Source organism: Chrysemys picta, chromosome 16 (assembly GCF_011386835.1).
Source record: "Chrysemys picta bellii isolate R12L10 chromosome 16, ASM1138683v2, whole genome shotgun sequence".
Lineage (NCBI taxonomy): Eukaryota > Metazoa > Chordata > Testudines > Emydidae > Chrysemys > Chrysemys picta.
In genome coordinates, this window is record NC_088806.1 from 29,140,180 (window position 1) to 29,157,184 (window position 17,005).

Sequence of the window (17,005 nt, forward strand, 5' to 3'; positions counted from 1 at the left end):
GAGCCAGGAGTCGCCAGTCAAGGAGTTCCCCAGCGGTCCCCGAAAGAGGGACTTTCTCCCAAACTGTTGGTGTGTCTAGGTTTGTGGGCCTGTAGAATGTACTTTTAAAGCTACCGGGGCTGTGTGGGTATTGCTAACTCCAAACCAACAGAGCTTAAATAACAGATGTTAAAAGATAACACATCTTGAGTTTTGTTTCGGTGCATTCTGGATCTTGAGCTTTTCGGGTTGTTATTTTTTTAAGCTTTCTCCACAATTCTTCACGCTAGAAACTAGCTTTAATTGACTTTATTTATTCAAAGGGAAGATGAGATGAGATCTCCCGGTGCCAGCTTTAAGAAAGATATGGACAAATCGGAGAGGGCCCAGGGGAGATGAACAAAAAAAGAGAGAAGGCTTAAAAATCTGACTTCCAGGCAGGATTGGCAGAATTCAATATTAATTTTTTTTATACTTTCAATGGATAAGATCAATGTTTATTTTTAAGCTTCATTATTTTAATTGATTTAAATTTTCACACTTGTGGGAAATTATATGACACTCGGGTGGGGAGGGAGTCAGACAACAATTATTTAATGACAGTAGACACTAAGATTTAAAATGTTAAAGTTTTATAACCTTTAAAACACCAATTGTCAATATCACATGCCAAATATTTTACAGCTAAACATCCTTAAATCCAAGTCAAATAAGTTCTGGAGCAGGATTTCTCTTACTTTGTCTAGCTGTGTATTTCAGTTATTATCAATGGAAATGCTTTTTAGTCAGTTTGTGTGTGTGTGGTGAAATCAACGTTTATTGACATTTACTGATACAAATCTAATCCTTTTCAACCTGCTTATGAGGCAACCTCATCATACCGTCCCCTCCATAAACTTATCAAGCTCAGTCTTGAAGCCAGTCAGGGGTCCTTCGCTGCATTTTACCTCTCCTGGAACTGGCCTTCTTAATACCCTTTATAAACCAGAGGGGAAATTGTCCAGCTTGTACCCTTAGCCCCCCCAAACCTCCTCCTCTCCCATCCTCTGCTGCTGTATGTGCTGATACACAGGTATTTTGCATTCCAAACCAGATGGCGTTAAAGGCAACACCTTGATTCGAATTGGCGGTGTGCCCAGCATTCTCGAACTCCTTTCTGCCTGTGAGTCCTTCAAGGAGATCATCGTCACACACAATACGGATCGGAACTGCCAGGAACTGCAGAAATGGCTAAAGAAAGAGCCGGGAGCGTTTAACTGGATTCCGGTGGTGAAATACGCGTGTGAGCTGGAAGGGGACAGGTACGGGGAGGAGAGCTAGTTCTGTTACAATTCACCTAAAGAAAATATGTAAAAATCCCTTTTAATTTGTGGCTCTTCCATCCCTGGGGTACTTTTTTCCTAATAATTGTTATGTATTATGGTGGTGTTCAATACGTATAAAAAGAAAGAAGTGGATTGGATTGAAGTAAAGGAAAAATTTAAGAGAAGTCTGGAACCAGGACTCCCCTCCAGTTACCGCTAGCAAGGGATTCCTCTGAATTCAGCAGACTCAGAGCTTGATCTTGCAATGCTTACAAGAGGAAGGTTTACACCTACAAGGGTAATTCCTCCCCCCCGCCGCCCCGGCAGAGTGGTGAACACTTCAGGATTAGACACCCCTTCACTCCCATTTTAGCCTTCAAAATGGGCCGTAAGCACTAGATGTTCCAAACAGCTGAGCACACGGGGTGCTGAGCTCCTTAGATTATTGGCCACACTTTATATAATCTTCCATTTATATGAGTGGGCTATAAAGGGTGAATAAATGGTGAGTACATGTTTTAATAACGGGTTAGTCTATTGCTCAAAAGTGTTACAGGGCCCAACAGATCAATAACGATTTACACCATTTTCTACAGATTTGCTGATAACCAAACATTTATGACGCATCGCATTTGTGTCTGTAAGATGCCTGTGTCATTTATTAACCCTTATAAAACCATTATAAATGGGAGCTTCATATAAAGTGTGACCATCTCTGGCTAAATGGGAGCTGAGCTCTTCTGAAAATCTGACCTTAAGCAGGTGAATTGCACCCAACAGAGATTTCATGTAACTATGAAACTCTCATCCACTGAGCCGATTGCAGATATATTGACTGTGTGCACTGGTCCTGGATATGAAGGGCTTTTTGGCACAACAGTTGCACATTTATCTTCAGTGTTATATTTATCTTTCCAGGAAAAAGTGGGCTGAGAAGGAAGAGAAATTACGAAGAACGGTCAAGCAGGTTCTGGAATGTGATGTCACCAAATTCGACCCTCTGACCTTTGCCTCTCTGCCCCCTGCTGACTGCCTACTCATGTGCTATAGTTTAGTAGCAACTTGCAAAGACCTGAGTACCTACCGTGCTGCACTGAAGAACTTCAGCTCCCTGTTAAAGCCAGGGGGTCACTTGCTGATGGTGACCACAATGAAGTGTAGTCATTTTGTAGTTGGCCAACACAAGTTTCCCTGCCTCTTTCTGGAGAAGGAGGTTCTGGAGGAAGCAGTGAAGGAGGCTGGTTATGATATTTTGCAGTTTGAGATGTCTCCCACATGCCATGCAAATAATTTGATAGAGCATGAGGGGATCTCTTACCTACTTGCTGCCAAAGGGAAGGGCAAAGAAGATTAAAGAGAAAATACATCAGCTCAATGCATGTAGAGAGGCAGAATAGATTAGCTGTAGATGCTGGTAGACCTGAAGATCAATGTGCTCTATGGAGCTTTGATGACCTCGAAGAACTTTGGAGAACCAGTCTGTTCAGGATACACTAGCTTGAGGCCCTTGTTGTGCCACTAAACTGCCCTCATCCCCGTCCTTTCCCACTCAGAGCTGCCATAACGTCTCCCTGGCCTCCAACCCCACTATGCTTCATCCAGTCTAGCTGCACCCCCCTGGGCTTCATCCTCTCCCTGCTCTTGCCATGTTTTGCCTAGGCCATGCTGCAGCTGTGCAGCTAATAATAATTACATAATGAATCATATAATGTCCTTCTCACTGCTAATGGACTGGAGCCTGCTCCCAGTAGTCAGTGGCAAAACTCCCATTGGCTTCAGTGGTGCAGGACTGGGCCCAATCAGTGCTGGGTTTGGAATCATTGGTGGATGGGGTTTAGAAAGAGGATCAAAACACATCTACAGGCCCAACCACCCCAGACTTTTAGGAACAGAGGTTCTACCCCTGAGCTGCCTCTAGATTCAAATTCTGCAAATAGCTCCATTTGATAATGGGTTGAGCTACTCCTTTCTTACCTCAAATTTAGCAACTCGCTCCCATGTCATGTGTTTAGCTTTGTGCCTTTCTATGCATCTGCATTAGACTGTAAGCTCCATGGGGCAGCCATCCTGCCTCCTTGGGAGTCTTGTCTCCCAGCATTGAGAACATGGCTCACACTGTACACATCGTGCTCAAAACTGGCTATAACCTCGAGGTGATTTTAACATTGATCAGTTTGAACTGATTGGCTGGGGCCTGACAGCTGCATTGGGCCATGGTGTTGGTTGAATGATTTGTTTTGGTGAATAACTGTAATCTCCACTCAATCGGTGCTTGTCTAATAAAGATCTGTTTCCCATATGCAATAATCTGTGGTTCCGGGTCTTACTATTACCTTTGCAGAAGGAGATTTACAGGTTAATACATCTGGATTTAAACTATATCACTATGTCTACACAGGAATAAAAAACCTGAGGCTGGCCCAGGTCAGCTGACCAGGGCTCGTGGGGATTGGTTTCTGGGACTGAAAAATTGCTGCATAGACATTTGGGCTTGGACTGGAGCCCGAGCTCTGGAACCAGAGCAGCCCCGGCCATGCCGCAGGTCTTTTATCCCTGTGTAGACAGACCCTGAGTCAGTCCTCTCTTCTCTTAAGGGGACACAAGTGAAAGGATCTAAATTCTCTCCTGAAAACCCTCTAAAGCAGAGTCTCAATGCTGAATGTAAAAGGAAAGTTGAGTGAAATACCACTACACTTTTTCGCTCCCCAAAAGGGGAAAATCACAGCCAATGTACACCGCCCACCGCTGCAGAATACAGCTAAAACAGGTGCAAAGACGTCGCAGATACCATTACTGCGCATTTGGCAGATGCATTCTTGGGGATCCATCACGCATCACCAAAAATGATAACAGCGTCTCAGCAAGAGCCTGTAGCTTGCTCACGTGCCCTGTCCCTGAGGCTTTCCCTTAAACACTGACTCAGGTATATTTCATTCCCCCTCTCTTCCACCAACAAATACTTTTCTGCTTCCTGTGGGTTCTGCAAGTGTCTACCTCGGTGTGAAGAATGAAACTCCCCAATGGATACATGAAGAATGCAATTTGCATGTGCAATAAGGGGTTAAAGTGTCAACCGGAAGGACTACTGGTATCCAGCAGGATCAGAGGGCAGGACACAGATCCATTGTGTAAGATGTAATGTCCAGATACGTTTATCCCCCGTTATGCTACCAGACATGGGCAGGAGATAGTGAATAGAAATGGATGAGAAATGCTTTCCTGTCATGGCCAAACTTATGGCATTTTAGAAATGTTCCTGTTCTGCATTGCGAGGGACCTGAGACATCTCAAGTTTTCCTCAAATAACTAGCGGTAGTGAAAGACCAAGCCCAGACTAGCCTGAGGGGTAAGGCATTCACCTGGAAACACCAGGTTCAAAGTCCTGCTCTGCCTTATTTAAAGCACTGACATAAACTTCTCCCACACCCCCGCTGATTGCCCAAACCACCAGGCTATTAGCTATTCTTAGGTGGTGAATCTCTGCTGTGTTTTGCTCTGCGCTGTCTACACCAATGCTGCATTTTAGCTGTAGATATTATAACTGAAACATGATTGCACACCTGGAGATTGTCTTAGTTACCTTTCACCTCTAGTGGTAGGATGGGATGGGTCAGTCATTCTTGTTAAAAGAGCCTGTCAGCACAGCTGCACTGAGTGTAGCATTGTCCTCCAGAAAATGGCCACAACATGACTGTGCCCAGGAGTCAGGTGGGTCATCCACAGTCAATGGGAGAGGATGAGGGGAAGCATAAAACTGGGGCTGCTCCGAGTCCAAGGATCAACACTGGGGGAGGTGGAACAGTACCAGGCCATGGCAGCATAAAGGGGAGAGTGCAGGGGTCAGAGAGAGCATGGGAGATGGTGCTCACTGCCCAAACCAGGACAGAGTAAATTATCCCATCTCACCCCTTGCCTGGAATACAGTCTCTCTACAGGCGTGATCAGCTCCTCTTTCCATGCAATCCTCCATCCAGCCCTAGTCCCAGAATTGCACGGATGAGTCGGTGATATTAAACAGGGCCGGCTCTGGCTTTTTTGCCGCCCCCACCGCTGCCATGTACAGCTTGTTCCTGGTTTCATTGTGATGCATTTGGCTATCCATCACAGGCTATGGTGGCATCAGAACCTACAAGCAGAACCATGCTGGGAGGAACAGCACCTGCCCAGTAACTAGAGAGGAGAATGAGATGATGCAGTTCTCTCTCTGCTGATTGCTAGGGCTCAGAGAGGAGCCAGAGTCCACAGGAAAGGTCAGGGAATCCCACTTTGTACTTCTCTTGGGGGAAGCCAGTGTGAGTAAGAGAAAAATCAGCCTAGGGGAGAAAAGGGTTCAAGGTTCATGAATGGTTGGGAGACACTGGAGTTGGGGGCTGTGACATTCTATGTATTATGGTGGTCATTTATGATATTATTAACACCAATATTATAAAATTGGAATGAGTCATACTAGATATGCTGTGTAAGGTATCAGTGAACATGTTCTGATTTGCCAAGTCCGATAACCTTGTTTATATGTTTATATCACTTTTGTATTGTGAGTTAGAGATATATAGGGTATATCTGTATTTCCAAACTTGTGCTGTGTTTCTGCATGACACCCCCAGACAGTTTGGCATCAGCACTGCCTAGCCTGTTTGATGGTCCATCAAGGATCATCGGCTGTACAATTGACCCATTGAGAGAAGGCAAGGGATACACCTTATGAGTCAGCAAGGCATGTAGTAACTTTTCTACAAACGAAGATCTAAACAAAGTAATGAAAGACCCATTCAAGCTGTGGATGTGTTCCAGAGGGACTTCCAAGCCAGCAAACTCACCAATACGCCTAAGAACATGATATATGGACTTGGAAGTCTCTGTATATATTTGAGTACTTTATCATTTAACAACTCTTTATAATAAGCCTTTAGTTTTAGACACTAAAGGATTGGCTGGCAGCATGGTATTTTGGGTAGGATCCAAACTAATATTGACCTGGTAACATGGCTGACCCTATGGGGTCAGAAGAACATTTGGTATATGTGAGCAGAGTCTTTAAATAACTTCTCACTGTATTGGACCTCAGTGCTGATTGGGATCCAGAGAACTGGAATGCAATAAGGGGGTTGTGGGGATTTCTTTTTTTTCATTTCTTGATAACCAGCGTGGGAGATCAGAAGTACTGTCTGTGACTGGTTGGTGAGTTTAACTTCAGTGTTAAACACTAGTTTGGGGAGTATCTGCTCTCCCTTCTGCAGCCTGGCCTGACCTTGGCATTTTCAGTGAGGGCAGCCCCGGGCACCCCGGGTCACAGGGGTGTGTGAGGGAATTATGAAGAAAGCCTGTAATCTGATATTTGGAGAAAAGAAGGTGGAGTCATGGCCAGGAAGAGCTGAGGATCCCCATATTAACCCAGAACGGGAACAGCCGGGCAATTGAATGTTTGCAAACTCAGAGACAAAATGGACCAGAGCCGCACTAAGAAAGAAGCTTTTGAGACATGTTTTGATCCAAAAGATTATTTGAAAACTTATTATTCCTTTGACTCCACAAGCAGTGAAAAAAATGATATTTTGATGTTTCTTCTGAGAAACTTCTTTAAGACCTTCATTTTGGGTGAGTGGGGTGTGTTTTGTGCCATTCTGTTTGCACAAAGGCTGTTTTATAGTGGGATGCATGTTGCTGGAAACATGATTGTGTAGATCTGGATTTCTTTTAGCAGAGAAGATTTTCCCTAATTATCTTTCTACCCCTGCTTTATAGCGTGATGGGTCACAGCTGGACATCCTCATTACAAAAGCCTGCCACAATAGGTGGGTTGAGAGTAGTATTGTCCTCTAGTGTGTGCCATGACAACACCAGGCTGTGCTAATGACCTAGATCATAGAATCATAGAATATCAGAGTTGGAAGGGACCTCAAGAGGTCATCTAGTCCAACCCCCTGCTCAAAGCAGGACCAATTCCCAGCTAAATCATCCCAGCCAGGGCTTTGTCAAGCCGGGCCTTAAAAACCTCCAAGGAAGGAGACTCCACCACCTCCCTAGGTAACGCATTCCAGTGTTTCACCACCCTCCTAGTGAAATAGTTTTTCCTGATATCCAACCTGGACTTCCCCCACCGCAACTTGAGACCATTGCTCCTTGTTCTGTCATCTGCCACCACTGAGAACAGCCGAGCTCCATCCTCTTTGGAACCCCCCTTCAGGTAGTTGAAGGCTGCTATCAAATCCCCCCTCATTCTTCTCTTCTGGAGACTAAACAATCCCAGTTCTCTCAGCCTCTCCTCATAAGTCATATGCTCCAGACCCCTAATCATTTTTGTTGCCCTCCGCTGGACTCTTTCCAATTTTTCCACATCCTTCTTGTAGTGTGGGGCCCAAAACTGGACACAGTATTCCAGATGAGGCCTCACCAATGTCGAATAAAGGGGAACGATCACGTTCCTCGATCTGCTGGCAATGCCCCTACTTATACAGCCCAAAATGCCGTTAGCCTTCTTGGCAACAAGAGCACACTGTTGACTCATATCCAGCTTCTCGTCCACTGTGACCCCTAGGTCCTTTTCAGCAGAACTGCTACCTAGCCATTCGGTCCCTAGTCTGTAGCAGTGCATGGGATTCTTCCGTCCTAAGTGCAGGACTCTGCACTTGTCCTTGTTGAACCTCATCAGGTTTTTTTCTGCCCAATCCTCTAATTTGTCTAGGTCCCTCTGTATCCGATCCCTACCCTCTAGTGTATCTATCACGCCTCCTAGTTTAGTGTCATCTGCAAACTTGCTGAGAGTGCAGTCCACACCATCCTCCAGATCATTAATAAAGATATTAAACAAAACCGGCCCCAGGACCGACCCCTGGGGCACTCCACTTGAAACCGGCTGCCAACTAGACATGGAGCCATTGATCACTACCCGTTGAGCCCGACGATCTAGCCAGCTTTCTATCCACCTTACAGTCCATTCATCCAGCCCATACTTCTTTAACTTGGTGGCAAGAATACTGTGGGAGACAGTATCAAAAGCTTTGCTAAAGTCAAGAAATAACACATCCACTGCTTTCCCCTCATCCACAGAGCCAGTTATCTCATCATAGAAGGCAATTAGGTTAGTCAGGCACGACTTCCCCTTCGTGAATCCATGCTGACTGTTCCTGATCACTTTCCTTTCCTCTAAATGTTTCATAATTGATTCCTTGAGGACCTGCTCCATAATTTTTCCAGGGACTGAGGTGAGGCTGACTGGCCTGTAGTTCCCCGGATCCTCCTTCTTCCCTTTTTTAAAGATGGGCACTACATTAGCCTTTTTCCAGTCATCTGGGACCTCCCCCGATCGCCATGAGTTTTCAAAAATAATGGCTAATGGCTCTGCAATCTCACCCGCCAACTCCTTTAGCACCCTCGGATGCAGCGCATCCGGCCCCATGGACTTGTGCACGTCCAGTTTTTCTAAATAGTCCCGAACCACTTCTTTCTCCACAGAGGGCTGGTCACCTTCTCCCCATGCTGTACTGCCCAGTGCAGCAATCTGGGAGCTGACCTTGTGCGTGAAGACAGAGGCAAAAAAATCATTGAGTACATTAGCTTTTTCCACATCCTCGGTCACTAGGTTGCCTCCCTCATTCAGTAAGGGGCCCACACTTTCCTTGATTTTCTTCTTGTTGCTAACATACCTGAAGAAACCCTTCTTGTTACTCTTAACATCTCTTGCTAACTGCAACTCCAAGTGTGATTTGGCCTTCCTGATTTCACTCCTGCACGCCTGAGCAATATTTTTATACTCCTCCCTGGTCATTTGTCCAATCTTCCACTTCTTATAAGCCTCTTTTTTGCGTTTAAGATCAGCAAGGATTTCACTGTTTAGCCAAGCTGGTCGCCTGCCATATTTACTATTCTTTCTACACATCGGGATGGTTTGTTCCTGCAACCTCAATAAGGATTCTTTAAAATACAGCCAGCTCTCCTGGACCCCTTTGCCCTTCATGTTATTCTCCCAGGGGATCCTGCCCATCTGTTCCCTGAGGGAGTCAAAGTCTGCTTTTCTGAAGTCCAGGGTCCATATTCTGCTGCTCTCCTTTCTTCCTTGTGTCAGGATCCTGAACTCGACCATCTCATGGTCACTGCCTCCCAGGTTCCCATCCACTTTTGCTTCCCCTACTAGTTCTTCCCTGTTTGTGAGCAGCAGGTCAAGAAAAGCTTTGCCCCTAGTTGGTTCCTCCAGTACTTGCACCAGGAAATTGTCCCCTACGCTTTCCAAAAATTTCCTGGATTGCTTGTGCACCGCTGTATTGCTCTCCCAGCAGATATCAGGGTGATTAAAGTCTCCCATGAGAACCAGGGCCTGCGATCTAGCAACTTCTGCTAGTTGCCAGAAGAAAGCCTCGTCCACCTCATCCCCCTGGTCTGGTGGTCTATAGCAGACTCCAACCACGACATCACCCTTGTTGCTCCCACTTCTCAACTTTATCCAGAGACACTCAGGTTTTTCTGCAGTATCATACCGGAGCTCTGAGCAGTCATACTCCTCTCTTACATACAATGCAACTCCCCCACCTTTTCTGCCCTGCCTGTCCTTCCTGAACAGTTTATATCCATCCATGACAGTACTCCAGTCATGTGAGTTATCCCACCAAGTCTCTGTTATTCCAATCACATCATAGTTCCCTGACTGTGCCAGGACTTCCAGTTCTCCCTGCTTGTTTCCCATGAGTCTCCCAAAGTCAATAGGAGAGTCTGAGATGAAGCATAAAATGGGGGCCACTACAGGCTGAAAAATCAACAGTGGAGAAGGTGCACCTGGATCGTGGCAGCATGGAAGAGGGGAGCGGAGGGGGGGGGAGAGCATGCATCAGTGCTTGTGCACAGGGTCCTGTAGGGTGCAGTGGTTGGCGACATCACTGGTGACAGCGGTTATGGCACAGACCAGGACGGAGCAAATCCTCCTTTACTAGTTTGTGCCTTAAGTACAGTCTCCCTACAAGATTGATCAGCTCCTCATCCCATGCAGTAGAGCTCTGTGCCATTCCCCAGCAAGCCCTGATCCCAGCATTGCGATGATGAAGGGCTGGTGGTAGATCAGAAGCCGGCATGTGCCATTGAGCCAGGAGTCGCCAGTCAAGGAGCTCCCCAGCTGTCCTTGAAAGAGGGACTTTCTCCCAAGCTGTTCATGTATCTAGGCTTGTGGGTCTGTGTCATAACTATAAAGGGAAGGGTAACAGCTGTCCTGTGTACAGTACTGTAAAATCCCTCCTGGCCAGAGAGTCCAAAATCTTTTTACCTGTAAAGGGTTAAGAAGCTCAGGTAACCTGGCTGACACCTGACCCAAAGGACCAATAAGGGGACAAGATACTTTCAAATCTTGGGGTGGGGGAAGGTTTTTGTTTGTGCTCTTTGTTTGGGAGTTTTTTCGCTCTTGGGACTGAGAGGGACCAGACATCAATCCAGGTTCTCCACATCTTTCTAAACAAGTCTCTCCTATTTCAAACTTTTAATTAAACAGCCAGGCAAGGCGTGTTAGTTTTACTTTGTTTTCTCAACTTGTAAATGTACCTTTTACTAAAGTGTTTATCTCTGTTTGCTGTACTTTGAACCTGAGGCTAGAGGGAGGTCCTCTGAGCTCTTTAAGTTTGATTACCCTGTAAAGTTATTTTCCATAATGATTTTACAGAGATTATTTTTATCTTTTTTCTTTAATTAAAAGCCTTCTTTTTAAGAACCTGATTGATTTTTCCTTGTTTTTAGATCCAAGGGGGTTGGATCTTGATCCACCAGGAGTTGGTGGGAGGAAGGAGGGGGGATGGTTAATTTCTCCTTGTTTTAAGATCCAAGGGGTTTGGATCTGTATTCACCAGGGAATTGGTGAAGAGTTTCTCAAGGCTTCCCAGGGAAGGGAATCCATTTGGGAATGGTGGCAGCGGACCAGATCTAAGCTGGTAGTTAAGCTTAGAAGTTTTCATGCAGGCCCCCACATTTGTACCCTAAAGTTCAGAGTGGGGAAGCAGCCTTGACAGCCTGTAGAATGTACTTTTAAACCTACCTGGGCTTTGTGGGTATTGCTAACTCCAAGCCAAGTCAGCTTAAATAACAGATTTTAAAAAATAACATCTTGGGTTTTGTTTCGGTGCCTTCTGGATTTTGAGTTTTTCGGGCTGTTATTTTTTTAAGCTTTCTTCACAACTCTTCACGCTAGAAACTAGCTTTAATTTAATTTATTTATTCAAATGAAAGATGAGATCAGATCCCCTGGGGACAGCTTTAAAAAACATATGGAGAAATCAGGCAGAGCCCAGAGGAGAGCAATAAAAAAAGAGAGAAGGCTTAAAAATCTGACTTACCGGCAGGATTGGCAGAGTTCAATATTTTTTATATATATGGTTAATGTTTATTTTTAAGTTTCTTTATTTTTATTGATTTAAATTTTCACACTTGTGGGAAATTATATGACACTCGGGTGGGGGGAGTCAAACAACAATTATTTAATGACAGTAGATGCTGAGATTTAAAATGTTAAAGTTTTATAACCTTTGAAACACCAATTGTCAATATCACATATCAAAATATTACAGCTAAATATCCTTAAATCCAAGTCAAATAAGTTCTGGAGCAGGATTTCTCTTACTTTGGCTAGCTGTATATTTCAGTTATTATCAATGGAAATGCTTTTTAGTCAGTTTGTGTGTGTGTGGTGTGAAATCAACGTTTATTGACGTTTACCGATACAAATCTAATCCTTTTCAACCTGCTTATGAGGCAACCTCATCATACCGTCCCCTCCATAAACTTATCAAGCTCAGTCTTGAAGCCAGTCAGGGGTCCTTCGCTGCATTTTACCTCTCCTGGAACTGGCCTTCTTAAAACCCTTTATAAACCCAGAGGGGAAATTGTCCAGCTTGCACCCTCGGCCCCCCAAACCTCCTCCTCTCCCATCCTCTGCTGCTGTATGTGCTGATACATGGTATTTTGCATTCCAAACCAGATGGTGTTAAAGGCAACACCTTGATTCGTATTGGCAATGCTCCCACCATTTTCGAACTGCTCTCTGCCTGTGAGTCCTTCAAGGAGATCATCGTCACAAACTATATGGATCGGAACTGCCAGGAACTGCAGAAATGGCTAAAGAAAGAGCCAGGAGAGTTTGACTGGACTCCAGTGGTGAAATACGTGTGTGAGCTGGAAGGGGACAGGTACGGGAGGGAGACCTAGTTCTGTTACAGTTCAACTTAAAATATTTTAAAAGCCCTTTTAATTTTTTGGTCTTCCTTCCCTGGGGTGCTTTTTTCCTAATAATTATTATGTATGGTGTTATGGTGGTGTTAGGGTGACCAGACAGCAAATGTGAAAAATCGGGATAGGAGTAGGGGGTAATAAGAGCCTATATAAGAAAATTACCCAAAAATCGGGACTGTCCCTATAAAATCAGGACATCTGGTCACCCTAGGTGGTGTTAAATAAGTATAAAAAGAAAGAAGTGGATTGAAGTAAAGGAAAAATTTAAAATGTCTGGAACCAGGACTCCCCTCCAGCTACCCCTAGCAAGGGATTCCTATGAATTCAGCAGACTCAGAGCTTGAACTTGCAACGCTTATGAGAGCAAGGTTTACTCCTACAAGGGTAAATTCCCCCGCCGCAGAGTGGCAAACACTTCAGGATTAGACCCCCCTTCACTCCCATTTTAGCCTTCAAAATGGGCCGTAAGTGCCAGATGTTCCAAACAGCTGAGCACACGGGATGCTGAGCTCCTTAGATTATTGGCCACTCTTTATATAATCTTCCATTTATATGAAGGGCTATAAAGGGTGAATAAATGGTGCACGATTTACACCATTTTCTACAGATTTGCTGATAACCAAACATTTACAATGCATAGTATTTGTGTCTGCAAGATGCCTGTGTCATTTACTAACCCTTATAAAACCATTAGAAATGGGAGCTTCATATAAAGTGTGACCAACTCTGGCTAAATGGGAGCTGAGCTCTTCTGAAAATCTGACCTTAAGCAGGTGAATTCCACCCAACAGAGATTTCATGTGACTATGTAACTCATCCACTGAGCCGATTGCAGATATATTGACTGTGTGCACTGGTCCTGGATATGAAGGACTCTTTGGCACAATAGTAGCACATTTCTCTTCAGTGTTATATTTATCTTTCCAGGAAAAAGTGGGCTGAGAAGGAAGAGAAATTACGAAGAACGGTCAAGCAGGTTCTGGAATGTGATGTCACCAAATTCAACTCTGTGACCTTTGCCTCTCTGCCCCCTGCTGACTGCCTGCTCTTGTGCTATTGTTTGGGAACAAATTGCAAAGACCTGAGTACCTACCGTGCTGCACTGAAGAACATCAGCTCCCTGTTAAAGCCAGGGGGTCACTTGCTGATGGTGACCACAATGAAGTGTAGTCATTTTGTAGTTGGCCAACACAAGTTTCCCTGCCTCTTTCTGGAGAAGGAGGTTCTGGAGGAAGCAGTGAAGGAGGCTGGTTATGATATTTTGAAGTTTGAGATGTCTCCCACATGCTATCCAGCTAGTTTGGTAGAGCATGAGGGGATCTCTTACCTAGTTGCTTCTAAAGGGAAGGGCAAAGAAGATTAAAGAGAAAATACATCAGCCCAAGGCAAGTAGAGAGGCAGAATAGATTAGTTGTAGGTGCTGGTAAAACTGAAGATCAATGTGCTCTATGGAGCTTTAATGACCTCCAAGCACCTTGGAGAACCTGTTTGTTCAGGATGCACTAGCTTGAACCCCTTGTTGTGCCACTAAAGGTGCCCTCATCCCGGTCCTTTCCCACTCAGAGCTGCCATAATGTCTCCCTGGCCTCCAACCCCACTGTGCTTCATCCAGTCTAGCTGCACCGCACTGGGCTTCTTCATCCTCTCCCTCCTCTTGCCATGTTTTGCCTAGGCCATGCTGCAGCTGTGCAGCTAATAATAATTACATAATGAATCATATAAAGTCCTTCTCACTGCTAACGGACTGGAGCCTGCTCCCAGTAGTCAGTGGCATAACTCCCATTGGCTTCATTGGTGCAGGACTGGGCCCAATCAGTGCTGGGTTTGGAATCATTGGTGGATGGGGTTTAGAAAGAGGATCAAAACCCATTTACAGGCCCAACCACCCCAGACTGTTAGGAACAGAGGTTCTGCCCCTGAGCTGCCTCTAGATTCAAATTCTGCAAATAGCTCCATTTGATAATGGGTTGAGCTACTCCTTTCTAACCCCAAATTTTGCAACTCGCTCCCATGTCATGTGTTTAGCTTTGTGCCTTTCTATGCATCTGCATTAGACTGTAAGCTCCATGGGGCAGCCATCCTGCCTCCTTGGGAGTCTTGTCTCCCGGCATTGAGAACATGGCTCACACTGTACACATCATCCTCAATACTGGCTATAACCTCGCTGTGATTTTAACATTGAACCGTTTGAACTGATTGGCTGGGGCGTGACAGCAGCATTGGGCCATGGTGTTGGTTGAATGATTTGTTTTGGTGAATAATTGTAATCTCCACCCAATCGGTGCTTACCTAGTAAAGATCTGTTTCCCATATGCAATAATCTGTGGTTCCGGGTCTTACTATTACCTTTGCAGAAGGAGATTTATAGGTTAATATATTTGGATTTAAACTATATCACTATGTCTACACAGGGATAAAAATCCTGAGGCTGGCCCAGGTCAGCTGACCAGGGCTCATGGGGATTGGATTCCGGGGCTGAAAAATTGCTGCATAGACATTTGGGCTTGGACTGGAGCCCGAGCTCTGGAACCAGAGCAGCCCCGGCCATGCCGCAGGTCTTTTATCCCTGTGTAGACAGACCCTGAGTCAGTCCTCTCTTCTCTTAAGGGGACACAAATGAAAGGATCTAAATTCTCTCCTGAAAACCCTCTAAAGCAGAGTCTCAATGCTGAATGTAAAAGGAAAGTTGAGTGAAATACCACTACACTTTTTCGCTCCCCAAAAGGGGAAAATCACAGCCAATGTACATCGCCCATCGCTGCAGAATACAGCTAAAACAAGTGAAAAGACGTCACAGATACCATTACTGCGCATTTGGCAGATGCATTCTTGGGGATCCATCACGCATCACCAAAAATGATAACAGCGGCTCAGCGAGAGCCTGTAGCTTGCTCATGTGCCCTGCCCCAGTGCCCCTGAGGCTTCCTCTTAAACACTGACTCAGGTATATTTCATTCCCCCTCTCTTCCACCAACAAATACTTTTCTGCTTCCTGTGGGTTCTGCAAGTGTCTACCTCGGTGTGAAGAATTAAACTCCCCAATGGATACATGAAGAATGCAATTTGCATGTGCAATAAGGGGTTAAAGTGTCAACTGGAAGGACTACCGGTATCCAGCAGGATCAGAGGGCAGGATACAGATCCATTGTGTAAGATGTAATGTCCAGATACGTTTATCCCCCGTTATGCTACCAGACATAGGCAGGAGATAGTGAATAGAAATGGATGAGAAATGCTTTCTTGTCATGGCCAAACTTACGACATTTCAAAAATGTTCCTGTTCTGCATTGCGAGGGACCTGAGACTTTTCAAGTTTTTCTCAAATAACTAGCGGTAGTGAAAGACCAAGCCCAGACTTGCCAGTAGCCTGAGGGGTAGGGCATTCACCTGCAAACACCAGGTTCAAGGTCCTGCTCTGCCTTATTTAAAGCACTGACATAAACTTCTCCCGCCCCCTGCTGATTGCCCAAACCACCAGGCTATTAGCTATTCTTAGGTGTTGAATCTCTGCTGTGTTTTGCTCTGCGCTGTCCACACCAATGCTGCATTATAGCTGCAGATATTATAACTGAAACATGATTTCACACCTGGAGATTGTCTTAGTTACCTTTCACCTCTAGTGGTAGGATGAGATGGGTCAGTCATTCTCGTTAAAAGAGCCTGTCAGCACAGCTGCACTGAGTGTAGCATTGTCCTCCAGAAAATTGCCAGCAACTCCAGTTTGTGCTGTGACAACATGACTGTGCCCAGGAGTCAGGCAGGCCATCCAAAGTCAATGGGAGAGTATGAGGGGAAGCATAAAAATAGGGCCTCTCAGAATCCAAGGGTATGTCTACACTACGGGATTAATCCGAATTTATATAATTCGAATTTTGGAAACAGATCGTATAAAGTCAAATGTATGCGGCCACACTAAGCACATTAATTCGGCGTTGTGCGTCCATGTTCCGGGGCTAGCGTTGATTTCTGGAGCATTGCACTGTGGGTAGCTGTCCCATAATTCCCACAATCTCCTCCGCCCATTGGAATTGTGGGTTGAGATCCCAATGCCGGATGGGGCCAAAAACATTGTCACGGGTGGTTCTGGGTACATCCTCCCCCCTCTCCAGGGAGGTAACGACAGACAACCGTTTCGCGCCTTTTTCCTGGGTGAACAGTGCAGACGCCATACCATGGCAAGCATGGAGCCTGCTCAGCTCAAGACAGCAGTCATGAACATTGTAAACACCTCACACGTTATCGTGCAGTTTATGCTGAACCAGAACCTGCAAAACCAGGCAGCGAGGAGTAGGCTACGGCAGCGTGGCGGCGAGCGTGGTGAGGACATGGACATGGAATTCTATCAAACCGCGGGCCCCGGTGCTTTGGAGATCATGCTGTTAATGGGGCAGGTTATAGCCATGGAACGCCGATTCTGGGCCCGGGAAACAAGCACAGACTGGTGGGACCGCATAGTGTTGCAGGTGTGGGACGATTCCCAGTGGCTGTGAAACTTTCACATGCGTAAGGGCACTTTCATGAAACTT

General features: G+C 45.4%; 2 protein-coding genes across 4 annotated transcripts in view; both read left to right on the forward strand.

Annotated features, from left to right (window-relative positions):
• LOC101938004 (nicotinamide N-methyltransferase-like) overlaps positions 1-17,005 on the forward strand; it is a 39,410-nt gene that overhangs the window by 8,844 nt on the left and 13,561 nt on the right. For 2 of the 3 annotated variants that reach the window (XM_065568968.1, XM_065568970.1), the window contains exons 2-3: positions 1,073-1,280; positions 2,202-3,584. The exons of the other annotated variant lie outside the window; for it this stretch is intronic. In XM_065568968.1, the coding sequence (XP_065425040.1) occupies positions 1,073-1,280; positions 2,202-2,637 (644 nt within the window). In that variant the 3' untranslated portion in view covers positions 2,638-3,584. Of the gene's footprint in view, positions 1-1,072; positions 1,281-2,201; positions 3,585-17,005 lie in introns of those variants that run through there. 3 annotated transcript variants of the gene reach the window in all.
• On the forward strand, positions 5,792-14,788 carry LOC101943292 (nicotinamide N-methyltransferase-like). Its single transcript, XM_065568972.1, has 3 exons — positions 5,792-6,878; positions 12,229-12,436; positions 13,407-14,788. The coding sequence occupies exons 1-3, from the start codon at positions 6,725-6,727 to the stop codon at positions 13,840-13,842; spliced, it is 798 nt and encodes a 265-aa protein (XP_065425044.1). The 5' UTR covers positions 5,792-6,724; the 3' UTR covers positions 13,843-14,788.

What these genes read in the sequence shown, in the direction of transcription:
- LOC101943292 (XM_065568972.1), top strand. Translation starts at nt 6,725, where the DNA reads ATGGACCAGAGCCGCACTAAGAAAGAAGCTTTTGAGACATGTTTTGAT. An exon ending in CTTTAAGACCTTCATTTTGG is followed by an intron (nt 6,879 to 12,228) that starts GTGAGTGGGGTG and finishes ATTCCAAACCAG; the next exon opens with ATGGTGTTAAAGGCAACACC. An exon ending in TGTGAGCTGGAAGGGGACAG is followed by an intron (nt 12,437 to 13,406) that starts GTACGGGAGGGA and finishes TTATCTTTCCAG; the next exon opens with GAAAAAGTGGGCTGAGAAGG.